The sequence below is a fragment of the Phalacrocorax aristotelis genome, chromosome 13 (genome assembly GCF_949628215.1).
Source record: "Phalacrocorax aristotelis chromosome 13, bGulAri2.1, whole genome shotgun sequence".
Taxonomy (NCBI): Eukaryota; Metazoa; Chordata; class Aves; order Suliformes; family Phalacrocoracidae; genus Phalacrocorax; species Phalacrocorax aristotelis.
In genome coordinates this window covers 8,121,144-8,148,858 of record NC_134288.1, presented here as the reverse complement: position 1 = coordinate 8,148,858, position 27,715 = coordinate 8,121,144, and the positions used below count along the sequence as shown (strand labels likewise).

Here is a 27,715-nt window from a genome sequence, read left to right as displayed (position 1 = left end):
AGCTGTGCCGACATAATTCTAGTGGCAGATACTTTTCCTAGGGTTGTTGAAATTACATGTGTTGTTAGCCTGGTGCAGCTATTCTAGATAAATAAAACTCAGGATGGGCCAATGCTCCTACATTTCTCTTCCCTCCCTCAGTTATATCTTCTTCCACCTATTTTTTAATATGTTTTTCGTATTTATTTATAGTTTTCTGGATTCTTAATCATTATCTTGACAGGTTACCAAAAATTTTTGGTCAGTCAGAAGTCACCATTTAGCACCACGTTTCCCACAGAGTTGTGTAGAAAGAAGACAAAACCACAGTTCTTTTTCTGTGCAGTTATATATTTGGGGGAACAAAATTTAAAAGCTTCAGGAACTGAAAACAATGGTAATGCTCACAGCTGGTTAGGTAACAATTACATCTTTCGTGTGTCTGGACCTATCTGAAAAAAGTGTGATGATAATTCTAGTAGGTAGGAGTGGTATTTTCACAAATTAATGTAGACCAGTACAACTTTTCTTGCACAGAAGTTCTTCCACTATACTTTTTTCCATCTTTCTTTATATTTTCTTCCATACATGTAAATAGCATATGTTCTTGAAATGCAATTTAGTCTAGAACTATCTTTCCAGATCACTTTTTGAGCTTGCATCATGAGTAAGTTTTAGTAGCATCATGTTTTTTTTGAGCACCTTTTTTCAAAATGTTTTGCTATGTTAATAATTGTGTGGCTTCTTGACATCGTTTCACTCATTCCACTAAATAATATATTATTTTCAATAAACTTATGTTTTGCTATGTTATTAATTGTGTGGCTTCTTGACATCGTATCACTCTTTCCACTAAATAATATATTATTTTCAATAAACTTAAGCATACATGCAAACATTCCAAGATAACATCAAGATTACATCATATGTATCACTCCTATTTTTACATCAGTATTGTTTGTCCTTTTTTGCAACAGAAGAAAGTAATTTGTTCATAGTTCATGCCACACAAGACAAAAGTCATTTGTTCATAGTCAGTTCATGCTCTGGACAGGCTGGATCAATGGGTCGAGGACAACTGTATGGGGTTCAACAAGGCCAAGTGCTGGATCCTGCACTTGGGTCACAATAACCCCAGGCAACGCTACAGGCCTGGGGAAGAGTGGCCCAAAAGCTGCTCAGCGGAAAAGGCCCTGAGGGTGCTGGTAGACAGCTGGCTGAACACGAGTCAGCAGTGTGCCCAGGTGGCCAAGAAAGCCAACAGCATCCTGGCTTGTATCAGGAATAGCGTGGCGAGCAGGAGCAGGGCAGGGATGGTGCCCCTGTACTTGGCACTGGTGAGGCCACACCTCGGATACTGTGTTCCATTTTGGGCCCCTCAGGACAAGAAAGACATCGAGGTGCTGGAGCGTGTCCAGAGAAGGGCAATGAAGCTGGTGAAGGGTCTGGAGAATAAGTCTGATGGGGAACAGCTGAGGGAGCTGGGGGTGTGTTTATCCTGGAGAAGAGGAGGCTGAGGGGAGACCTTATTGCTCTCTACAACCACCTGAAAGGAGGTGGTAGTGAGGTGGGTGTTGGACTCATTGCCCAAGTAACTTGTGATAGGATGAGAGGAAATGGGCCTCAAGCTGTGCTGGGGGACGTTTAGTTTGGATATTAGGAAAAATGTCTTTACTGAAAGAGTGGTCAGGCATTGGAAGAGGCTGCCCAGAGAGGTTGTGGAGTCACCATCCCTGGAGGCGTTAAAAAAACGTGTAGATGTGGCACTTGGGGACATGGTTTAGGAGTCATATTAATTACAGAATCACAGGTTGGAAGGGACCTCAGGGATCATCTAGTCCAACCTTTGTAGGAAGAGCGCAGTCTAGACAAGATGGGCCAGCACCCTGTCCAGCCGAATCTTACAGTGTGGCAGAGTCAACCCCTTCCCTGGGGAGATTATTCCAATGGTGACTGTCCTCAGTGTGAAAAATTTCCCTCGTGTCCAATCGGAATCTCCCCAAGAGCAACTTGTGTCCATCCCGCCTTGTCCTCTCCATGTGACTCCTTGTAAAAGGGAGTCTCCATCTTCTCTGTAGCTACCCCTTAAGTACTGCTACATGGGGATGAGATCCCCCCTGAGCCTCCTTTTCTCGAGGCTGAACAAACCCAGCTCTCCCAGCCTATCCTCGTATGGCAGCTTCCCAGTCCTTTGATCATCCTGGTGGCCCTTCTCTGGACCCCTTCCAGCCTGTCCACATCCTTTTTGTATAGTGGGGACCAGAACTGTACACAGTACTCCAGGTGTGGCCTGACAAGTGCTCAGTAGAGTGGGATGATGACTTCTTTATCTCTGCTGGTGATGCCCTTTTTGATGCAACCCAGCATCCTGTTGGCCTTCTTGGCTGCAGCAGCCACTGTTTGCTCATGTTGAGCTTCCTGTCCACCAGGACCCCCAGGTCCCTTTCCACAGAGCTGCTCTCCAGCCAGGTGGATCCCAGTCTGTGCTGCACTCCTGGATTATGTTTTCCCAGGTACATGATCTTACACTTGTCCTTGTTGAACTTCATAAGGTTCTTGCTGGCCCGCTCTTCCAGCCTATCCAGATCTTCCTGCAGAGCAGCTCTCCCTTCTGGAGTGTCTACTTCCCCACTCAATTTGGTGTCCTCCGCAAACTTTATCAGGCTACACTTGATCCCATTATCCAGATCACTTATGAAGATGTTGACTAACATTGGCCCAATATCGATCCCTGGGGGACCCCACTAGTGACAGGCATGGTGGTGTTGGGTTGACAGTTGGGCTTGATGATCTTAGAGGTCTTTTCCAACCTCAGTGATTCTATGATTCTATGCTCAACTGTTGTTCCAAATACCTTTTTTCTATTCAGAGAAAAGTGCATAGGTTGTTAATCTTATTTCCATTTGTGCAAATCGTTATTTCAGCCAATTTGCTCTCTCCTTGACTGTTTCTCCTCCACATTTGCACAAAATGCAGAAATTTTGTAGAAATCTAATCTAATATGAGGAAAAACTTCTTTACTGTGAGGGTGACTGATGGAGCAGTGGCACAGGCTGCCCAGAGAGGCTGTGCAATCCCTTCCCTGGAGACATTTAAACCCCGCCTGGACGCCATCCTGTGCCCCCTGCTCTGGGTGTGCCTGCTTAAGCAGGGGGTTGGACAAGGTGATCTCCAGAGGTCCCTTCCAACCCCCACTATTCTGTGATTCTGTAATCCAGTTCTGTATTGTGCCTGTGCCATAGACCTTCTAAGATTTGTGCCATGTGACAGATTACCTTACTTTTGAATTGGGTTTGGTGTAACTTTTCAATTTGACAGGGCATTATCCTGAATATGGTTTTAAGCTAAACTGTGCTTTACTAGCTCACTTGTAAGACTGTCTAATGAAGAAGTGTCAGTGGCCATACTGTGTGCAAGACTCCTTATATGTGTTAAAATCATTCCCTGAGAAGAATGTTGTAGCTCAACAAAATTGTCTCATTCAGTAAATAGATAAAAGTAAGATTGGGAGGCATTTGTGGGAGAAAGGTGTTTGTCCACTGCCTATGTGAAACGGCCTTGTGTTGTGGTTTCAGTGTTTTTTCTGTTTGGGTAACTTTCAGTATTTTTTGTTGGACCTTTTTATAGTTATTTTAAATCTATTTGCAGTAGACATGCTCTGATAAGTTAACCCAGTTATTAGTTGTTCTGGTACCACTGGTGTTCATTTGGAGACTTCAGTTGAAGTGTTTCAGTGAGGTTTTAGTGTCTTGGCAACCTGAGACAATTCAGCCCATTTCACCCAGTGAGGCCTGGAAGGCAAGAATACAGATCCAGGAGGGAAAGAATATAGGATCATGGCAACCAGCAGTTTGATTGCCTCTGGCTTCTGTCAAGTAGTGCTGAAAACTGTTGTTTGAAAAAACCCACAACTTTAAGGTGGCATTAATACTAAAAGCAGCATTTCTCCTTCTTGCTACATGTTCCCATCCAATATAACTGCTTCACTGAATGCATTACAAGCATTTGTGTGGCTGTGCAGTGCACGGGGTCATAGTAAAACAAATAACTCAATGAAAAGTTATTTTTTAGACAGGTTTTATTCCTCAATTGTTTAGTGTGCAGCCACAAAATGTTTTCCCTAGCACATGTAAGCAGGGGATTGAAAATATGGGAAAAACTTTGGGGAGGGTTCGGTTGTTTCTCTATGATATTGATGACTTCTGATCCCTATGGTTTTATTTCTCATTTTGTTGCATGCATTAAAAAGCTTAAGGAAAAATTAAACACGTTAAACCAACTCTGTTGAACTTTCACTTGTATTTTGTCAAGATCGTTTCACTTTTCTATGATCGTCTATTACAGCTGATTGCATACTTGTTTCTTTGGAAAAATGTCCGTTAAGTTCTTTGTCATTCAGCTGAGCATTCCATATTCACTAGGTTTCATTTAAATTTTATTCTGAGAAAATGAAGTTGCAAATGCTCTTATTTTTACCTAGGATATTTCTGATGAGCTTGTCAGTGATATTTTTTTAAAAGCATATTAACTCTTTTAAGGCTGTAAATAATTCTTTCTGAATATTCTAATGAACACCAAGTTAAAAAAAAATTAAAAATCTTTGAAGAGTTAAAATAACTTAGTATAATTGGAGTGAAGCAGACATGAAGATCATCAAAACAGATAATAATTTGACAGGGCTGTATCTCAGTTTCCTTCTAAATTTTTAAAGTGTTTTGCGCATGTTTCAGAAAATGCAGTTCAGAGCCACCAGGTCTACTTAAGTTGCTGGTGAGATGCGTTTACACTAAGATGACAATCCATGAGCAACTGAGACACAGGCACATGCTCCTTTCTGCTAGCTTTGTTACTTGGGGTAGTAACTTCAGGCATAGATGGGAGCTGTGACTTATTAAACTGCTCTTGTAATTTGCTTGTTTGAATGTGAGAGGCATTGAAAAGTTATGTCACTTTCTCTTTGTTGCTCTACCTTGCTGTCACAAGTTAGTACTTGACTGGGAGTCTTGTCTTGATTTTATCTTTTTACAATCCATTTTAGCAGGTGCTACAAATGACTAAATATACGACGTAGTATATTAATTTTCAGACTATAGGACAATTTCATTTTTTCTGTTGGCATATTTCAAGAAATTTATTTAAATATGAGAAATAAATGATGAGGACTGACTTCCCTCTTACCATGTTTTAACTTCTGTTGCTTATGTTCCTAAATTACAAGAGCAAAGCTGTCAGGAACTGTTAATGCTGTTTCTCTGCTCTTAATGGGTGTGACATAAATTAGCATAGTCCTTTGCTAAACTACAGAATATAATTGTTGTTATACTTCAAAAGATACTAAAATTTGAGATGAGATGAATGGCCAAAATGCTGTGGGGAAAAGGAAAAAAAAAATTTAATGTTAATCTAAATTACTGAGAATTCACTGAACGGTGACATTGCTTAGCAAGTCTCTGCTTCCACTTTTGTCAGTGACTGGGTGAAAGAGAATTGAGAATTTTTGTTCTGTTCAGTGAAGGAGGAGTGTGACTGAGAAACCATAACCTTGCTTGAATGTTTTTCATTGGTGTGCACTCTTCAACCATATTGCTCCTATCTGTTACAGATCCTGGCTCTGCCGAACGAACAGCACAAAAAAGAAAATTTCCCAGCCCTCCACATTCCTCTAATGGCCACTCACCACAAGATGCATCAACAAGTCCTATAAAAAAGAAAAAGAAACCTGGTTTATTGAACAGTAATAATAAAGAGCAGGTAAGAGAAGTCATGGTCTTGTTATGCTAGAATATGAAACAATGAAGGATGTAGAGAGAGCTGATCAGGAGCCCTCTCCTCTTTAGGAAGCTTCATTTTTGTACTCTAAGAAGTGGATATTATTTTTTGATTGCAGTGGATGTAGGAGTTGGCATTTTAAGTTGGATTCGGATGTTCTTTTATTTTTGTTTTATATCTGTATGAGAAAGACTACCTGTGTCCTGGTTTTTTATTTCAAAAAGCAAATAAGATGTATAACCAATAAATGCAATTTTGAACAAAAGCATTATGAAGGAATATAATAGCAATAACAACAACAACAATACCTGTTATTAGTTAAAGCCATTAAAAGGAAATGTTCAGTGGGGTTGGTATCCTAGATTAATAAAGATCTCATAATATCAGTGTAAGTCTCTCATCTGCTTTCAGTCCTACTGCCAATTATTAACAGAGGTCCAGCTCCTTCCTTGGTACTCTGCAGATTCGCTCCCATTCCTTTAAATTGCTGGGCAGCGTACACTCCTACCAAACTAGTTAAATCAAGGGGTCACACTGCCAGTACTTTTCAGTCTTCATGCTTGAAATCTTATTTTGAGTGTCTTCTGAATACTGAATTTATAGCACTTGTAATTCTTACAAAAACTTGACTCCAGGAGACTTTGACAATTTCTGATTCAGTGTATGATGCAAGTGAAGGAGTTATATGAAGTGTATTGAATAGCAAATGCTGTAAAGCACCTGCATAATCTTGGAGGAGATTACATGAAATCAGTCTTCAGCCTTACTGAAATTATTTCTCACCTGATTTAATAATGACATGCCTGTGTATTTCTCACAGTGCTTTTGTGTGTCAATGTTTTTTGCCAGGATCATATAAACACAGGATTAAGTTCTGTGTGTTTAAAGCACTTTTTCCTCGTGTAGCAGCATCCACAATAAAAATTATCCTGGTACAACTGCACTGGTTAAGAAAGAAAATGAAATTCCTAATCACTGGAACAAAGACCGAAATCAGGCCTTGTTAGGAAACAGTCTTAGAGAGTCAAGCATATTTTATTGAAAGATAATTGGGAGGTCACGTAATAGCATGCGTAGGCACGCTTGCACTGTTTTAATGTGGCCAGTTTGGCTTTTACTGAGCTTCACTGCAGGCTGTATAAATTCCTCTACATCCTGGATGTTTACTGGGGAGATGTTGCTCTGCTGAAGTCTGAGCTTCTAACTCTGCAGTGTAGAGATAATTTTACAAACAGCGGAACTGAATCTTGGGTATTAATTTCCACTCTTTATTCACGCTATTAAAAATATATGTGAAAACACAATTGCAGTTGTTGAACTTGAAACATTCCCCATAGTAAATCCTTTTCTGTTTTCCAGGTGTCTTAGACCTAAAATATTACAGGATAGAATAAAGTTGTATATCTAATGAAGAAAAGCAGTCAGACTTGCTTATTTTGCTGTATTTGTTACAAGTTAGCAAAACAAAACAAAACAAACACCCAAAACAAAACAAAGAACCAAAACAAACCTGTTCAGTTTTGTTTAGCTTTTGCAGGTTATTTTAAATTTAATATTGTCTTGCCTATCAAATTTGAAATGGGCATGCCTGAAGATGATTGTTTCTAAAGTAGGTGCAAAACTGTCCTCTATATGGTAGCAGGAGTTGTTAAAGATACTATTACTGCTGGACAGATGTGAGCTAAGCATGCAGTTACTTGTTCTGCTCTCAGGTTAAGTTTCAAGTGTAATGTAGCTGAAAGCTGTGGTTCTGATTGGCTGATAAATCCATTTTGAGGCACGACAACATCACTGTAAAACTCCAATTTAATATTCTACATTACAAAGTGTTTTGTAATATTTGAGTATTTCAAGATACTGTTACTAAAGTTATAGTTGCATGAACCTTCGTATTACATGTTGTGGATGCAGTAATAGATATTCAGAATGGTGCCAACAGGTATTTAAAGTGTTGAAAGACAAGCAAAGAATTACGTAATTGTAGAATGTAGCTAAGACAGGTTAAAAATCAGGAACATCTGATACTTAATTGGCCAGTTATAATGTAATTGAAATTGTCAGCTTGTTTTACTACTAGCTTCAATATTAATTGAAACCGAATAGAAATAGTGATCCTTTTCTCCCCAAAGCAGCACTAAAATACTCTTGTTTTTTCTTCAGTTTTCTTTGTCATTCTACAGGTCTTAATAACTTTAATAAAGACTTTAAATAAAAGCTACCACCTATTTGAGCTTGAATTGGTTAGTTGTGAAACAGTTGAGAAAACAAAGCTTTTCTTTCATAACTAAAAATGTAAATTCTTAAAACATTTTACTCTGATTAGAACAAATGAAAAGGTCCTTTGATGCAGCTGAATCATTCATTTTCACTCTTTCAGTTTTGTTGTTTGGGTCTTTTTTGAGTCTTGGAACCTTTGTTTTTTTGGCTCTTAAACTTGGCTTAGACAAAATAAGGTGATAGATGTCTAAAAGATGTAAACACCCTTGAACAAAAACTTAATTCCTCTCATGCTCTTGCAAAAATGGACTTCTGCTCAGTTTGGATATTATGAGCTGGATTCTGTGGAGTAGTTTCACAGGTTTTATATTTGTTTTAAAGCGGTATCTTTGATTCTTAGGAAATTAGTGTGGATATACTGCTTATACCCACTTCAAAGTCAGAATATGTATTAAATTATTCTGGTAATTTCCTTTATCTGCAGTTGAGGAAATGTCCCATTGATGCATCTTCACGTATACACTACTGAGATTTTGGTCTCACAGCTGTGGTACTCATAGCTGCAAACAAAATATGTTTCTGCACTGTTAAATTGCAACTTTGCCCTTTTCAGTTTGGGTTTCCATATGCCTTTGTATCTGTTTGGATGATTGTAGCAGTAATACTTTGGAAATGTAGCTAAAGCCTTGTGCTGTCCCTCTTATTCCACAGGATCTCATAGAACCTTCCTTCTGAAAGTCTTGTCAGGTTATCTGATTAAATATATATACAGCGAAAATACAGAAAATAAGACTTTTCCCATTTCTGTGGTGGGAAAAATTATCTTTCTAGTAGCTGTATCATCTGTAGAATAGAAAATGAAAACCACCAAAATTGATATAAATTCGAGGGAAATTTTAGGTAGCAAAATTCTTTGGAAATATTTGTGGGTAACATCCTTTCTTTGCCTAAAATATTATACAGTGTTACATAATTGCAGATGATATCTCTTCTGGTGTATCTTTTGAGATATAACATCTTCAGCGGGCTTGTTGCTTCTGTATCATGTAATTTGACCTTGAACGTCCTCTGTTCATGCAAATAATTAGACCTTGTCCTTTGTAACTTCAGAAATCTAGAAATCTCACAGTCCATGCTGGCATGTTGGTGGTTTCTGGTGACATTAGTTTATGCCCTCTGTGACTAATTTTGTACAGGATGCTGCAAAGGTATGGAACATGCGTATGCTTGCACTGTTCTATCAGTCACCTGGGCATGTGACAGGTCAAGGGTCTAAGAACTTGTAGATGTGTAAATGGTGTAGGATGCATGCAAAATTATCTGAGAACCAAACAAAATGGTTCTGCAAACTGCAAGCATTTTGATAGTTACAAGTAATGTCATGAGCAAATGGTTTTGCATCAAAAAAATCACAGAAACCAAACTGCCTAAAACTTGATTGTTTCCCTCCATGCCCTCCTCAGCAAACTACCCCTATAATTAATATCAGACAAAATGTTCCCTTGTCATTAATAAATATAATGTGGTTTTCTCATAAATGTTAGCAGCTCTTCAAAGCTGATCTAACAATCTTTAGGTATCTGGGAACCCATTTTAGCCATCCCAGGCTCTTCGCTTCTTGTGTTTTGGCATCAGCTGTGTCATCTTTGAGCTGTCTGGGGCTCAAGTGGAAGACCAGTTCATGCAGTTTACAATGTTAATGCTGTTTTCTAGTGCAGACAAGCCAGTGGAGGTTCTGAGTCTTAAATTCTGATAAGTGTTTAAATGGTGGATTAAACCTCTCCCAGGAATCCTGCTTGTGTAGCGGAGGTGGCTGTTCAGGATGCGAATTTGCTCCTTTGTCATCCTACTCTACAGTTTGCTTTACTAATCAAAATCAGCACTGGCTTGCTTCACTGTACAAAGTTGTGAACTGCTGTGGCTTAGGACAGATTTGCATGGTGTTCAACTTCTTGTTTCAGGACTAACGTCTCCAGTTGTCCCAGGTTTAGCCACCACTAAATACCTCAGTATTTAGCTTGCACAGCCCTGTGGAGTTTAGAGGACCTAATAGCTTCTATGGCAATACTTCTTTCTTGGAGATAAAAGTATTTACTGACGTTCGTTGGGCTGCATGTCTTGCGCTCGATGCCCTCACTTGCCACAAAAATTTATTTTCAGTCTTGAGTGTAAACTGGCATTTGACCTCTGAATAAGAAGTAACCGCTTAATGAAAGATGTTGTCTAATGAATAAGATACTGTGCTTGCATAAATGTTAATCAAACTCTGTGAACTGCTGTTTTCTTATATATTATAAATATTATTATTTGAAAAAATGCAAATTTGTTTTGAAACCAAACCTGTTTTTCTTGCCTACATTTCAGTCAGAACTAAGACATGGTCCGTTTTACTATATGAAGCAGCCACTCACCACAGACCCTGTTGATGTTGTACCACAGGATGGACGGAATGATTTCTATTGCTGGGTTTGTCATCGGGAAGGCCAAGTCCTCTGCTGTGAACTCTGTCCTCGGGTTTATCATGCTAAGTGTCTGAAACTGACAGCGGAGCCAGAGGGGGATTGGTTTTGCCCAGAATGTGAGGTTAGTTTGATGTAAGGAGTAGAATTCTTTCTTGTTTGTGAGATACAAGAAGCTTCTTTCTGTTCTGAAATGGTTCTGGTTTATCCCTATATTGCCTCTTGGTAAAGGTACCAGAAAAATTTGTACAGAAGAGGAGGCATCCACTGCTGCTTCACCACTTTTTATGTGGGTACCTGGATTGTTTTTGCTTTCTTACCATGAGTGTTCAGCTTCCTTTGTGTTTCCATCTCTAGAGAAGGCACCATGTCAAAGAGTGATCTTTTCATCAGGCACCTCTAATTCTGAAAACGTTCTGCAGTTTTGACTAGTTTAACTTGTGCTTCTTCTAGTGGGCTGATCAGCTCTACAGCAGTGCCAAAAAAAATTGCACTGTAGGGTCTACATAAACAAGTGGGTATTTTATTACTGGTTTTTTCCTGCAGGGCTGAGGAAGAATTTAATCATTCCTCTCCAATGATTCCTGGGGAGAGAATACTTAGCATCGAAGTATCTTTAATGAAAGCAAATTGTTTTATTGCATGTTTTTCTTCGATCATTTACTGTCTTAGAGCCCCGGTGACCTTCTCACTTGTTCACATTGCTGCAAACCTGCATTGTATTTGAGAATTTTATGTTTTCACACATTCACTTTGCATGATCTTGAAGATGATGGATAATTTTCTGATCGTCTCTCCCCCCCCCCTTTTTTTTTTTTGATCAACATGTGGAGCAGAACCCAAGGATAACAAAGCATCTGAAGTACTTGCACTGCATCATTAGAAATATTTTGTTTCTTATAAGTTAGTTATTATCTTCCATTTGAATGCTAGAATGTTTCAGTGGAGAAGAATTTACCTAGAAATGTTTGCTGACGATGTTTTTTTAATCTTAACTTTTAGAAAATCACAGTCGCAGAATGCATAGAAACACAGAGTAAAGCTATGACAATGCTCACCATTGAACAGCTATCGTATTTACTGAAGTTTGCACTACAGAAAATGAAACAGCCAGGGGTAAGGAAGAATTTTTTTAATGCTTGGATCATATGTTTGTCATAATGCTAGGTTTTGCTTCCTTTTGTGGATTGTGAACCTAGCTTATTTTATCAGATTGAATGTGACAGCATCTGTGCTGTCTGCCACCTGTCTAGTACAGACGGATTAGTATAGGCTGTATGTACTGCGGTGGAGTGCATTTAAAATGTAGTTTCTTGATGTAACTCCTGGACATAGTTTCAGTAGGTGTAATAAAAATATATTGTGGTTTGCCAGTGGGATGTGGTGGTTTCTCACTCACCAAAATTGGACAATGCTGTCTCTGGGATACAAGGGGAATGAGGAGATATGATCTCTTACTGATACAGTTATATGGGCAAGAACCTTAGGCACAGATGCTGTTACATTATTGATTATACCTGTTGAAAACCTAGCTGCTATCAGTTAGTAGGAATCGTTCTTACCACAAAAGTTAGTTGTATCGTATACCTCTAAAATGCTGAAGAAATTTTCCTCAGTGTGGTGAAAACCTGTGCTGTTAATTTTCATGCAATATGAGGCTGCCGTTCTATGAATTTTTATCAGGGAGGTAAAATTCGTTTTCCTCCACCTTGTACCTGTCTCCATGTGTCTGCCTGGGACTCACTTCTCAAAATCACCATGCCTCATAGTTTCAGCTATTCCAGTCACTCATTCTTGCTTCTAAGTTTCAACAATTCTGACCAGTTTTTCTTCACCAGGCAAGCATTGCCTGGTTTTCACATGTGAAGAAAACAGTAAATCAGAATATGATGTGATGAAGTACCAAGGGTTGTCTTAACTCCTGTTGCCTTCTTGCTCCTGTACATAAGCTAGAGGAGCAGGGAGAGCGTCTCTGTGCCTGCATTGGTATGGTAAAATATGTTGGGAAAACCAGATGTGCAGAATCATCGTCTCTCTGCAACTCTGATCTCTCTATGATGAGTATTTTAGCAGAACAATAATGGCAATTTCTGGGAAGGTTACTCTTAAGTACTGGCAGATTTTGGCTGTTGGAGTAGTGTTAGTCTGGAGTGGTGAATACTATCCTGTTAGGTAGAGCCGTTAAAAGCTTTAAGTGCTGCTTTTCAGAAGCAAAGTGTCAGTGTTTGTTTGTATTGAATTCACAAAGTGTTTTGAAAATGTGGTTAGAAAGCTAACGTTTAATGAATGCTATTGAGATATTTTGCCCTTTAGGCATTTTGCTAATAACCTGTTGTTCTGGTACCTGAGCACTTTAATTAGTTGTGTTTGAAGAATTGCAGTCCCTCCACAGTAGCAGATAAAATGTAGAGTCCCACTGGTAAAAGTTTTGAATGTGTTTGTGTTATGGAGCCACCTTTGTTTTGAAACTTACCATGAGAGTTTGAAAAAGAAGTCATTTGTGAGTCTAGTGAATTGGAAATTTAGTAAGTGTCTTTATTCTGCTAAAAACTATCCGTTGAGCCTCACCTGATACTCCTCACAAAAACCCCTACCGTAAACAATAACAGTACATTTTACAAACCCCCTAACTTTTGCAATTCATTACTTCCAACATATGAAAAAAATCAGTTAAATGAGACCTTTTGCTACCTCTTGTTCTGCCAGTACTATATTACTTCACAAAATTTTATAATTACGTTTAAAGAATTTTCGCTGACATCACAGTTGGAAGCAGCATTAGAAAAAGAATGTCACTGATGAAACTGTTCAGTATTAATAAGCAGTGTGAATTTTTCCCCCCCAACAGACAGAGCCATTTCAAAAGCCAGTTTCACTGGATCAACACCCAGATTATGCAGAATATATCTTTCATCCAATGGACCTTTGTACATTAGAGAAGGTTTGTATGAAGCTAAGGGAGGAAGGTTCCTTGAGGTTGATTGCTATCATTAAGATTTCTGGAGTGTTTGATGGGGGGGGGAGAGGATGCTTGAAATTATTTTGATGCTGGTTTTTTGTTGGTTGTTTTTTTGTTGTTGTTGTTATTATAAATGCCAGTTTGGTTACAGCTTAAAAACAATAATATGCCAGCTGAAAAAGACCACTATTTTGTCTGAACCAGTAACAAAAGCTCAGGAAAAACAGTATGAAAAAGACAAGCTTACAATTATGACTTCCTCCTATATAAATTCATATAATTCCAGGAATAATCCTGTGGGGAGACTTCATTAACCAGAGTTTGTGTTTGATCGTCATGTTTGTAAGCTCTTAACGGATCAGTGGTCCATTAATTTGGGACCGTTTGAGTGTATATCCAGGAGTCATTCCAGACTCATTTTAATGATCATTCAACAAGTACTGTTATCTCTGCTGTACCTGAGGTGCAGAGAAGAAAGAAACAGTCAAGAGGTGGATAATAGGACTTTCATTCTCAGTTCAATAATAATTTAAAAGTTTCAACTCATGAAGAAGTTCTCCATTCCACTGCTTAATGAAGAGTGAAGCATTGCAGAGTTTTGCTGGGACCTGGTGAAGAGACAGCAAATTTTCATTCTCTGTGTCCTTACAGTGAAAGTTGTTGTCTTTATGGTGTAACAAATCCATGTGACTGATTTTATCTAATTGAATTACTTTACCGAGTGGGTAGACTGAGATATCAAACATACTGTCTTTTGTACTATAACCAGCAATTTTTTTCTGGGTCTTGTGAAAATTAAAAAAATAAAAATGCTGTGGAACAATAATATGTCAGTGGAAAAATCAAGGACTTGGTTTTCCAAAGACTCATCAAATGGAACACTGTTTCAGGAAATAAACACTTTTTTGGGGGAAATTTTAAAGATGCTGATCTAAATAATTAATTATGTAGAGTTAATTTAGACAGTTCATACATTTTCAGGGCGGTCAAAGGACACCCTGAGTTTGGCAGGTTCTTAAGTATTTAGAATCATTAGTCTTATGGTAAATAATTAGTCAGTTTGTTAATTGTAGGGCTGATAGGACCAATGTTCAGGAAGAAACTGTCAGTTTACTCATTTCTGTTTCCTGATTCATATTTTTTCTTTACAGAATGTTAAAAAGAAAATGTACGGTTGCACTGAAGCATTTTTGGCTGATGCCAAATGGATTTTGCACAACTGCATTATTTACAATGGGGGTGAGTATTAATACGTACTTATGTTCTCAAATATAAAACTTTTAAACTTGAGGTCATAGAGCAATTTGTAGACTTCTAGTTGGCAAATGCTGAAAGTATCTTCCTGTTAATGACCACAGTGCCTAAGCAGAATGGTTTGGTTTTGCTTTGTTTTAACAACTGGTATACATAGAACTGTAGGACCAAATAGAACCTGTGCTGTCAGTTGCTTATTCCACCTTATAAAAATTTCAAATAAGTAAGAATCATAGAATGGCTTGGGTTGGAATGGACCTTGAAGATCATCTGGTGCCAAACCCCAAGTTGCTTTAGCATTTTGGATTGTGCAGCACTTCATAGGAAACCTAATTGAGGAGATGATACAGCATGTCCCTGGCTGAAAGAGTGTATCAGAGGTAGGTAGGCTCCAGGACGCCTCAAAAACGAACATTTAAAGATTGTTACATTGTTATGTTGAGAAGAAAAGTGCTTACCTTCTGCTTTGCAAGCATGTAGTTTGTACATACATGTTTTACATCATCTCTTTAGATGTTTTTTGTCATTAATGTTTACTTTTAAAACTAAAACCTGTTGATTTTATCATAGTTCTAGCAATATCTAACAATTTCCTTGGTTAAAGCATTTTATTGTTTCCTCAGGAAATCACAAATTGACACAAACAGCAAAAGTCATCATCAAAATCTGTGAGCATGAGGTATGTGTGCCCCAATTAACTCAATTGTTCTGTATTTTCAAAGCGTTCCCTTTCATGTATTAGTGGGTGAAAGAATGTGTTTGCTAATGTGTGTATTGCAAAACTATAATTTATGTAGACCTTCTTATGTTTAAATATGCATATCCATGGCCTATGGAATAATTTTTGGCAAGGCATTGCTAATGTGTCTTCAACTAGGATATTCATGATCTATAATTAAGACTTGTGGGGGGAGGGAAGAAAAGAAAGCGGACAGATGGATTCTGCGCAGACACCTGTCTTCTAAATGAACATTTGAAGGTGGAAAAATACACCCAGATCTTCTGATTCATAGACGTATTTTTGGTGGTTCTTTTGCTGTAATAATATGAAATTCCTCTGAAGAAATGCAAAAATGACTGCATGCATTCTCATCTGATCATTTGCACTGATTTTATGTTAAGTATTACAAAAACTTGCTATTCTAAATGTGATACATTTGAACAATATTTCATTGATATAAATTACCTGATGATCTGACTCTTTAATTTATAGAATTGCTTTCTCCATCTCTGGGCTGACACAGTGATAGTCAGGATTCACGTAAATACTGAGAATTTATCAATTCTTAATAGAACAAAATACAGGTATAACCTGACCCTGATATCTTAACTAGTTTATATAACATGAGCACAAGGAGTAAGCTATGTTATTTTTGGCTCTGCATAAATTATGAAATTAAATGTGCAGTTGAGGTTATATTTTTGCCGTTGGAAGAAATTGTGATAAATAATTATCACTGGAATAAATAAAACATGAAACAAAGGATATATGTTCTTTGACTGGAGTGAATGACAGTAGCATACAATCTGAAGAGGGATGTAACAATGTGACTGATTTATTGACTGGAATGCATACGTTACAGGGGTAGAAAAAGGTGGGTGTCTGTCAAAACAGTGTTGATTTATGACCACAAATTTCTGGAAAAATCATGCTATCAAACTAGATGGGCTAACATAATAACACTGACCACACTTTTGACTCTGTAAGCTCTTCGCTAACTGTTTGATTTTTTCTTTTCAGATGAATGAAATTGAAGTATGTCCGGAATGTTATTTAGCTGCTTGCCAAAAACGAGAAAATTGGTTTTGTGAGCCTTGTGTAAGTTAAGGATTATGGTAATCTACCTAATATATTAAACTAGCAGTTCTCATTTGACTGTTGCTTGTTATCCCCCATTGTTTTAAACCTGTGGTGGTTACTGAGTCAAGAAAAGCTTTTGTAGTTTACCAAGTAGCTTGTGCTTGTGCCTTGTGCTTTGTGGAGTCAGACTATCTCAAGATGTTTAGCTGGAAGAATGCATGCTTTTACAGAAGGGTTGGTTCAGTCAGAAACAACTGTAAGGGGTGTCAGCAACCAGTTTGCAACTAAAATATCCTCAAATATAAGCTATCAGCTCCTGGATCTTCTGTGTTTGCATGTGGTACTTGCGCTCAGGGTAGGATTTCTGAAATATGAATTGTCTCATTCTGCAGGTGTAGATCAGAGAATTTATACTTGATTTTTCTTTCATGACCTGTTAATAGGTTGTTTTCTGGTTTTGCTTAATACTGCACCAAACTTTGGAAGACTCCTTGAGATTCTTAAGTGTATAATCCATCAAATTCTGTCTTGGATTAGGTGAAAATTAGAGAATTTGATAGATTTGGCCTAGCCTACTTTACACTATGATACATATTTGGAGAGGACTAATAAAAAATAAATGAATAAAAAAGTGCAATTATGATGTGTTTAGTTGAGATACTTAAGGTTTTATGTGTTTTATTATTTGGTCCTCTCAGGATTTATTATGTATATATCAAGTATATAGTAAAATGTAATCTTGTATTTGGCAGGTGCCTTGTGCATGTTTGATCTTCATTGAATCTAAGTAATGCATACAATTTAAAAAATGTTGTTTATCAGATTTGAAGGTAATACTGCTTGTATTTTCTTACTGCATATTTTGCCTCTTCCTCTAGAGCAATCCCCACCCTTTGGTCTGGGCTAAACTCAAAGGCTTTCCATTCTGGCCTGCTAAAGCACTGAGGGATAAAGATGGGCAAGTTGATGCCCGTTTCTTTGGCCAACACGACAGGTGGGAATTTAGCCAAAGGATGTCTTTGGCTGTACTTACAAAATTCTTGTTGTAATTTTGTGCTCCTAGAGTTTTTGGATCCTGTCGTTTGAACCTTGACCCCAGTAAACTATGCAATACTGTGGCATATACAGTCTTAGTTTCTTACATGATGTCTGTAGAATGCAAGTCCTGTGTTTGTAAGATTAATACATCTATAATCTCAGTGCGTGTGCAAGTTAATTCCTGTGTCTGGTTTGGTGCTGCAGAGAACTGTAGTCCTTAAAGGTGGAAGAGGCCAATAAAGTTATGTTGTCTAAACACTATGGGAATAAACACATCATTGTAGATTTAAAAAATATAGAAACCTGTTAGAAATACAGAATCTGTGTTGAAAATGCCAGTTTTGCTCTGAAAGGAGTTAAGTTTTCTGTGCTTGTGATCTCTCTGCATGAAAGCAAGCCATGATGAATACAAGTTATTTGTCATGAATTGAAAATATAAATCTATACAGTTATAAAAACATGTACTGTAAAAAAAGCTATATAGCACCATGAAATAATTAAGTCACAATTCCTGGTATTTTAGTATCTTTGAAGGCATGGTTTTACACTCTGCCTCATTTCCTGATAAATAAAATCTGTCCAATACTTGTTGATAGAACATTTCCTGGGATTGAGGAGTTTGATCACCCTGACATGGGGTGTAAAAGAGAATACTGTGTTTTTAAGAATGTGCTTGTGAAGTCTTTTTTCCCTGACCTGCTTTTTATGTTTTTCTGCTGACTATGATGCATGTAAAGACTGTTCAGTTATGGACGTCTTACAGTTACGTAGACTATTCCAATTAGGAATATTTTGTCATGTTTAACCGGTGTTTATTCATGCTTTATGTGTCACTGGATAGAGTAAAATAAGCTAGTAATAATCTAAGACATGCAGTTTACTTAGTTACCAAAACTAAACACTGAACTATCAAAAGAAGGAGGTAGAGATGGTCCTTGAAATGATCTGAGGTGTGCCTATCTTTAGGATTAGGCTATAATAAATTAGTATGTGCACAAAAGTTGCCAATGTCAATCCACAGTGTGAAATGTAGCTATATTATCTTCTATTTTTCTGTTTTGTATGTAGGGCCTGGGTTCCAATAAATAATTGCTACCTCATGTCTAAAGAAATTCCTTTTTCTGTGAAAAAGACTAAAAGCATCTTCAATAGTGCAATGCAAGAAATGGAGGTTTATGTTGATAACATTCGTAGAAAATTTGGAGTATTTAATTACGCACCTTTCCGGACACCATATACTCCCAACAATCAATACCAAATGTTATTAGACCCTACAAACCCAACTGCTGGAACTGCAAAGACAGACAAACAAGAGAAAATCAAACTGAACTTTGATATGACAGCGTCACCCAAGATTCTAATGAGCAAGTCTATGCTGAGCAGTAGTACTGGTCGTAGGATTTCATTGACAGATATGCCACGGTCACCCATGAGTACAAACTCATCAGTTCACACTGGATCTGATGTTGAACAAGATGCGGAGAAAAAAGCAACTTCCAGTCATTTTAGTGCCAGTGAAGAATCCATGGACTTTATTGAGAAAAATACAGGTAAAAAAAAAAAATTTAAGGGGGTACAGGACTTTGCATTTGGTTAAAGCACTAGTTGTATTCTATGCACTTTTTAAAGACAGACTGCATTATGACTCATTTTATGAATAAATTTTAGAAAAAAAGAAGGGTTTAACTTTCAGTATCACAGATAAAAAATAACAGTCCCTTCTGTAACATTGAGAAGGAATAAACAATCTTGAAAAGTGACCAAACGCCTTCAGTTTAGATAGCAGGAATAGTTGCAGCTATCAAAGTGAATGGAGAGTGGAAGTAAATACGAAGAGTTAAAATTGTCATGATTAGCAGGTATTAAATTTAGGATGTGATAGCTCTTTTTCAAGGCAATGGGCTTAATTTATAGTGTTCCCAACTGAGTAGCTAAAATATGGTGAAACTACAGTTCAATAGGCAGAGTGGGTAAAGAAAACAATGAATGTAGAATACAGAATTTGTACTTCTCAGACTTATAATGTAGTCAAAGAGTAAAAGGTAGCTGATTTTGTGGCACTCAGGCAAACTACTTCAGCTTAGCTTTTTTCATCCATAAAAGAAAGTTAGTCACTATCTGAAAGAGATGATGCAGTATATTAATTAATGTGTTTTAAAACTTTGGGTTTCGTGAAAGGACGTCTTTGTGTAGAAAATCAAATCAATGCGTTCCGTTACAATTCTTAGATAAAATGCTGTTATTTATTTATTTATTATAATCTTATCCTTTCTAGCCAGTAAAGGCTAGGCTGTGAAAATGCCTTTGGGTACAGAAGTGTCTTGTGATCTGATCCTGTCCATCTTAAGAAAATGATGACGAAGTAACTGTATGAATTTAAATATATGAAAATACTTGGATTTTTCAGCAGAGTAACATGTCAAAAGGAATAAGTAATTTTATATATAAATTATAGTGTATATATGTGTGTACCGCCCTTATGTATAAGGTGTAGCTAACAAGTACTGTTTTGTGTCTTAAAATATAGAGCTTTTGTTATACCACACTATTATTTCTTTTTAGTAGTGGAGATACTAATGGAAAGTCACATTAAAGCTATTTTGTCAGATAAGATGACAGAAGTTACTGTAGTACTCTGGATTCTTGATTATCACAGCAATTCTGGGGAATTTTTCTAACTTATCCCCAGGCCTTACTGTCCTCAATCCTAGTGCATAGAATGCTGGATTGGATTTAACAGCACTTAAAGTAGAATATTCAGTTTCCCACCTGGCATTTCTACCTGTATATTGTTAGAAGTGTTAACTTTTGTAATATTTACTTTATGTATAAAGTTAGCTGTCCTATTACTGGAATCTGTGTGTTTCAATTTAAATGTAAATTAAATTACTTATTTGCTTGTAAAAAATAATCCAAGTAGTATTACTGCACTATCCTTAGACAAGAACGGTTTTATTTGGTTGCCTCTGTTGTGTATTTTGAGTGATGTGTAGAAAATAAATTGGAAACAGTTATAGAAACAGCTGATATTGCTACTGTTTAGGAATCTGAAAATGTATAGATAATCCCGAGTGTACTGGGGAAGAAAAAGTGTCTAGTAGTGAGTTTAGGATGGAATTTCCAGAGCATTAAGCAGAGATTTGACAGACAGAAATTAGTCTCTTGCTGAGAAAAATTAGTCCTTTTTTTAGGTAATGGCCTGCAATGCTTCCCTTTCTAGACTGTTTGGCTAGAGTTTTGTTTTTGAAACATTATTTCATGGAGATTTTAAAGGCTCAGAGCATAGGATTTTGCCTAAACTCTGTAAAGGTAGAATATCAGAGACTCAGAGACATTTGGTTAACTGATCTCTCGCTGTATTGATGAAGCTTACTATGGTTTGTACTTTCAGTTCTCTGTTAATGTAGCTAGAAAATGGGGTAGGTGGGGTTTTCTATGTTTACTTATATACATGAATTAAAATAGACAGCAATTTAGAGCATCAGAATTTGTTAACATCTAAAATAATCAAATCTTGAAAGCCAGAAACTTTTTGTCACTGCAAACAGAGTGGGTTTGAGGGTAAGCACACATTTGGCCTAACTGTACAGCTGCAATAAAATTATTTTCCTTACAATTTCTTTCTTTATTAAACAAAAATTAAAGGGATAATTGTGACTTCCAATGGAGGTATAACACAGTGTTGAAATTAATAAACAAAAATCCTTTCCCTGCTTGTGTAGGTTTAAAAGCTGTTTTGTCCCAGTGAATATGGCTTTATTGTGATTATTTTTAAATCTGTCTTTATTAATTTTGTACTTTTTCAGCTTCTCCAGCACCGACGAGAACGGGTCAAGCAGGGAGCTTGTCAGGCAGCCCCAAACCTTTCTCTCCTCAAGCATCAACACCAATTTCTGCTAAGCAAGAAAGAACTTCCACTCCAGGAAGCATTCTGAATCTTAATCTTGGTTAGTCTTAACCTTTGAAAATCTAATACTGTTACAGCTGAATAAATTAGAGTGGTGTCAATACAACAAAATATGAAAAAACATGCTTGTATGTGGCTTTAAAATGAACAAGGGGCTTTAAATGAGGCACGTGTGCAGTTATTGTTTCATTTAATATGCTGATCTTCTTTTGTTTTAAAAAAGAAAGCTCATGTTATTGTTTCTCCTGGTTGATGAAACTAGTTAAAGGACGATTTTTTTTTTTAGCCGAACTGTACAAATGAATGTTTCTAAACAGTGGGTAAGTTTCTAAAGGTTGTAATTATATGCATGTTGCTGCTCTTCAACCCTCAGTCTCTCAAGTGAATTGCTGGCAAGGTTTTCTTGTGATCTTTAGGATTTAGGATTTACTAGGGCTTCTTCTCCCTTGCTGCCTTCCCATAACCTCCTCACTGACCATCCCTCTCTAGGGATATAGATGGATGAAAGGAATTAGCAGATGTCTAGAAAATCCCTAGAAGTAAATTTTGGGATTCTGGAGTTGTGAAAGATGGAGTAGGTAAGTACTAAGTTGGTAAAACAGTTCTGAAAATCAAACAGATTTAAATCAGTTTCCTCAGTCATGCTTTGTTCCTGTAAGTATTCTGATTCAGTTCTGGCTACTACCTACCTCCATGTGATACCACATGGAGAAACTGGATTCTGCCCCTTGGTGTTGGCCAAATACTTCAGGGAGGCTTGAGGTCAAATGCTGAATTCATGTTTGCAGTGAGTTACAGATATTCTGAATCTGGATACAGGCTCACAGGTATATTTTTCAGTGTGTTAATCTAGCTGTGTCGACATAACCATAGAATTAATTTCTTCTGCTCCACTGCAGCTCTTTGTCATCTTATCTGAGGCAACAAAGCATTTGGAAGACTTCACCTGCAAGTAGAATATCAGCTATTTTCTCAGCTTTAGGGGAGTTTCCTTTGCTAAATAATACTCTTTGGTGCTAGGAATGAAAATAGCAACCCTTCTTCATTTAATAGCGTCAGCTGTGAATCCTATGGTTTTCAGATATGATTTACCGCGTCTCATTGTCATACATAACGTGAATAGGGTTTCTCTCTGAAAAAACAAAAGTGGAAGTCCCGAAAATGAAGTCACTTATGTATCTTCAGCAGAATACTGGGAGGAGTCTATGATCATTCTCCAATTCAGCAATAAGGAAGGAAAAATAATGGAAACGAGCCATCTGTTGTTACTGGAAGACTGGCTAAATTGAAAAATGGAGGTGTGAATGACTAAGCTATACACAGATTGCTTTGAAAAAATGCATATTCCAGATAGTATAGGATCTGTCTTTGTATAACAGAGGCAGAAAAGATAGACCAACAAGTTTGACTGAGTAAGGACTGAAAATTTTCAGATTGGTAATGAGAAAAAGTGAAGACTTTGGAGATGAGAACTTGAAGTTTTCTCTACAATGGGCTTGTCTGCCCTTTGGCTCTGTTTTCGTTTTACTGATACTTTGATATTAATGAGCCAGATTGGAAATCCAGGCCTCAGTGATACCTCCTTGTAGGTTAGATAGAGAAATTTGGATTGTGAAACTTTCATATATTACGATGTAGGGTTTCCTAAGGAGGTGTTACAGTGTCTTGACTTATTCTGCACCCATTCTCCATTTCTTCTTCTGTTTGTATCCTGCCATGTAGTTGACTAAGGCTATGAAGGCCTTGAATCAAATTCTGTACTAAGGGTGATATAACCATTACTGCTGTGGAATTAGTGTAGATTGGGTGACATAGCACAGGCAGAAGAACCTAATTTAGTAAACATTTCCAATACAAGGAACAAATTTTTCAAAAATACTTAAAGTGACTTAGAACTGTCATTTTTATTTTCAAAATTTACACAGCACTGCACGTGATAAAGTTTGTATTATGTTTAGTCTCTTCCAGTATGAATATGTGACATAAGGAGGGTGAAATTCAGTATTATTTTTATGACCATTTCACTGGGACTAGAAAGGACGATTGAATTCGTGTGTGCTATGATGCATATATATTACAAGCCAGGATGATCCAAACTATAGCCTGTATATTTGGCTTGTGGGATTGCACCACAGAAGTTGCTGCCCCTCTCCAGGAAGAGATGAGAAACTGCTATTTTAGCAGTAAACAAAGATTGCATGAACACTTGAATGGTTCTTTCTGTACCTGCTCTATCTGTAATGTAGATACTATTTGCAACCTGATAGGAGATAGAGTGGCCAAGCCTGATCGAAATGACTGTACTGCTGAAGTGGAGTTGTTATGTACTGTGGCTCTTAAATTTTAAATGTGGAATGTATCTTGATATTAAGTTCAAACTTGCAGAGAATGTCTGGTTTCTCTGACTTGTGCATCAACAAAATCTGTCTTGTAAATATACGTGGGTTTGTTTTTTTTTTTTTTTATTAAAATAAGGCAATATGTGACATCTTTAATTGCTGTGGCATGAAGGTCCAAACGAAGCACAAATGCACGTTGTGCCAGTGTTGCCTTTTGTCCTTTTCCAGCATATGGCGTTGGTTCTTTTGATCCTACCATGAGCCAGTTCAATGAGTTAAACTGGCCAAACCTAATTCTTGTCTCCATTCCTTCCCCCTTCTTCATGGCCTCTTCCTCCTCCCCCAAACAAGCAACTAACTCCAGACTGGTTTAGTGCCCTGAGCACTGATGGAGTGTCAGCACCATCAGCAGTAGCTTACTGGAAGTGCTGTCAGCTTACAGACCTGCATGGTGATTTCTTGATCATTTCACATTGATGGAGAAAATGTCCACATAATTGATGCATGCATTTTGCATGTGAAATATGTAGTATCAAAGAGGAAGCAGCCATTGTTTGTAGTGAGTTCATTTTAGAATTATTATTTAGGCCATAATTATAAAGGAAGTGAAACATGTTTCAGATTGTTTGCATTGGTACTCAGTAAAATTTGTCTTATCTGGATGGTGATCTCTTCTTTTTGCAAAATACTTTTCTTAGTTCCTTTTTCTTTTTCTAGATCGTAGCAAAGCTGAGATGGATCTGAAAGAGTTGAGTGAGTCAGTCCAACAGCAGACCACTCCTGTGCAACTCATTTCACCAAAACGACAGATACGTAGTAGGTTCCAGCTTAATCTTGACAAGACAATAGAGAGTTGTAAAGCGCAACTTGGTAAGTATATCTTGAGAATCCAATGGACATCTTAAGGATACACTTAAGGAAATTTTGAATTGGAGTTTAAAAGCAGTTTTTTAGTAGTAAAACCTTAAATATTTTATGCATTAAAACAAGAATAGAGGGTGTTTTGAACTTTTTGAGGCAAGTAGAATGCACTGAACTCGTTTAATTTAAAATACAGTGCGACGGGATGTTTCAAATTTTTGTCAAAAAGCTTTCATCTTTTTTTACCATTCTGATGTACATAGTATGACAGAATTATAGATATTAGAGCATGACAGAATATAAATGTTAATATTTGCTTTGTAAATGGAAAGTTTCAAGAATTGCACCTAACTTAATATCAGTTATACAAATTAGTATATCCAGCCTCTCAGGAGCTGAATGCTGTTAGATACATTGGCGTTGTCTAGCACTTAATTAAAGACTTTCTAGGCACTAAAAAAATGAGAGATTTTCCTTGCAAAACTTAAACAGTCTGAAATTGATTCTGCAAACTTGCATGTCAGTAACTTTAATCAGGTGAATAATGTTACTGATTTTAAGATGGCTTCTTGTGGATAAAAATAATTCCTCTTTGTATTTGTCAGCATTGGTCCTAAGTTGAACGAAACAGCTTGCAGGTAGTGGAAAAAAGCAGTGAAAGGAGGGCCATTGAATGAAATAAAAATATGAATTGGAATACGTGGAAGGTAATTCTTATACATTCTGGTATTGAGATAGGGTACTAAGGGAAGTGTTTATAGCTTAAGGACTGACAGTTAAGATAATGGTATGTATACACTTCATTCCAGTATATAGAGTGTTTTTTTTGGTTATGTCAGTCAGTCTGATGTCAGCATGGAATGTACTTTCCTCCCCACAATTAGGAATAAATGAAATATCTGAAGCTGTTTATACTGCAGTAGAACACAGTGACTCTGAAGATTCTGAAAAATCTGACACCAGTGACAGTGAATATAGCGATGAGGATCAGAAATCAAAAAACGATCAAGAAGATGGAGAGGACAAGGAAGGTACAAGAAGTGACAAAGAATCATTGAGCTTGAAAAAAAAACCTAAGCCCCCAGCACAAAATGAAGACAAGGAGGAACTTAAAAGCACAAGTCCAGAAGTGGAGAAAACAGATGACCTGGTCAAAGAAAAGGCAATTACAGACACTGAAAAAGAATTTTCTGAAAAGGGAAAAAGTTTACAGCATCCTACAAAAGAAAAACTGAAAGGTAAAGATGAAACAGACTCTCCAACTGTGCATCTAGGACTGGACTCTGATTCTGAGAGTGAACTTGTCATCGATCTAGGAGATGATCATTGTAGCCGCGAAGGAAGGAAAACCAAGAAAGACTCTAAAGAACCTCCTCCCAAACAAGACGGTAGGATGAAATTCTCCTTTTTTTTTTCTTTCTGTTCTGTAGGGCCAAAGCTGTTACCTTTATTTTTGCATTAAGATAAAAATATTTGTACTAAAACAATTTTTAGGAATGATTTTTCATTCTTTTTGACTATGAAAAGAAAAGTTTTCAGTCCCCATTATAGTTTCTGGTTTAAATAAAATATGTTTCATTGAGTTTCCTTTTTTTCGGCAGCATAGAACTATGAATATTTGTAATATTTGTTCCGTGGCAAATGTAGAATGTATTTGCAATTATGCAACTTTCAGTTGAATCTTACATTTCTGTAGACCTCCCAAAATTGCAGGTGTAGAAGAAGTTGGAACTTATCAAACATACGAATTGTGTAAGGTCCCATTGAAATCAATGTAAATGCTCTCAGTAATAATCAAAAGAACAGTTAAATTGCATGTATTGTCCCTGAGATAGTGTCCCTTGTTTCTGTGTTGCTAAAAGAGGAAAGCAGTCTCAATTAATGAGTACAGTCCTTTTGCTGAGCTTGTTCTGCATGATAGTCTTTTGACAAACCAAAACGGAAAGCCAGAGTTAAACGGTTAGGTGGAAAAATATTTTATTCTTCATGTAACTTTCTCTTCTTGTCTATGTTTTATAGCATGTTGGCTCAATCATTTTATTTAAAACAATGTTTCATCAGTTAACTAAGCATACTTTAGAAGACAATGTTTCTGAATTTTGAATCTTAAAATGGAATTTAATGGATAAATGTTATTGTGGGGTAATCAGGAAAATAGGCTTATAAACTAAAAACAGAATTGTAATTTTGAGGATTTATATTGACTCATTTTTATTTAAAAATTCGTTAAGCAAGGCAGCTTTATGAATTTCAAAAATAATGATTCATTTATTACTATGGGCCTAAACCACTAATGGTTGAAATAATAAGTAATTATAAAATTTTACTTTAATATAGAGGCAAAATAATAATACATATTTGGAGTGAAATTAAAAGTGAATTTAAATATTCATATATATAGACCTATATGAATATTTTCTAGACAAACCTTGTATCCTATCCATGATTCCAAGGCCCCTGTCTTTACTTGTGTCTATCAGATATTAAAATGCCTTGGTCCAGAAAAGAGTTCTGATGCATGCAAATCTGAAGGTCCTTGCCCCCTTTCCAGAAACCGTCAATGCAGCAGCCTTCTCTTTCAGATATGTTTTTCCTGTCCACAGCTTTGGAAGAACAATCAGGTTCCTAACTTGATCTGATATGTGGAACGGTCAGCTATAAACTCTGGAAGACTTTTGAGGAAACATACGTTGTATACTTGGTTGTCAGTGCCAGTTCACCTTTGTTTAGGAAGATTTTAGTATGCTCTTCCTTCAGGTGTTGTTCAGTCATTGTTCCTTTTCAATGTATTTTTCTCCTGAAAGAAATTGGGTTGACAGACATAAGTGGTAACCCAGCAACATCCTAACACATGCTAACCTCTCACATATCTTCTGAACAGGCTCAGGCTGGTTTTCTGGGTTTTGTACTTTTTGTTTTGTTTTGTTTAATGGCTAGTGCTTCTGAATTGCCACCAACTTCAACTGGACTGAAATGAGTTTACTTGTAGAATATTGAAATGAGTTTACATGTTGTATATCAATTACGTTTTGAGGAAAGTAATTCAAAGTAGACTGGAAGGTGCATATGGCTCTTCCAATTAGATGGAAAATTATGAATTAAATATGTTGGTGAAAAGCTGGCGTTATATTT

The 27,715-nt window shown here is 37.0% G+C and overlaps 1 protein-coding gene across 10 annotated transcripts in view; it reads left to right on the top strand.

Moving 5' to 3' along the window:
- Window positions 1–27,715, top strand: part of ZMYND8 (zinc finger MYND-type containing 8) — an 82,570-nt gene that overhangs the window by 41,704 nt on the left and 13,151 nt on the right. For 7 of the 10 annotated variants that reach the window (XR_012663047.1, XR_012663046.1, XR_012663045.1 and 4 more), the window contains exons 6-17: window positions 5,582–5,730; window positions 10,330–10,548; window positions 11,427–11,540; window positions 13,273–13,365; window positions 14,535–14,622; window positions 15,261–15,316; window positions 16,379–16,456; window positions 17,317–17,432; window positions 18,545–19,026; window positions 21,283–21,423; window positions 24,440–24,592; window positions 25,468–25,971. Coding sequence is in view for 7 of the 10 variants with exons in the window: in XM_075108989.1 (XP_074965090.1) it covers window positions 5,582–5,730; window positions 10,330–10,548; window positions 11,427–11,540; window positions 13,273–13,365; window positions 14,535–14,622; window positions 15,261–15,316; window positions 16,379–16,456; window positions 17,317–17,432; window positions 18,545–19,026; window positions 21,283–21,423; window positions 24,440–24,592; window positions 25,468–25,971 (2,193 nt within the window). In the remaining 3 variants the exon portion in view is untranslated. The remainder of the gene's footprint in view (window positions 1–5,581; window positions 5,731–10,329; window positions 10,549–11,426; window positions 11,541–13,272; window positions 13,366–14,534; window positions 14,623–15,260; window positions 15,317–16,378; window positions 16,457–17,316; window positions 17,433–18,544; window positions 19,027–21,282; window positions 21,424–24,439; window positions 24,593–25,467; window positions 25,972–27,715) is intronic. The other 3 variants (XM_075108988.1, XM_075108993.1, XM_075108992.1) reach the window with 1 other exon arrangement.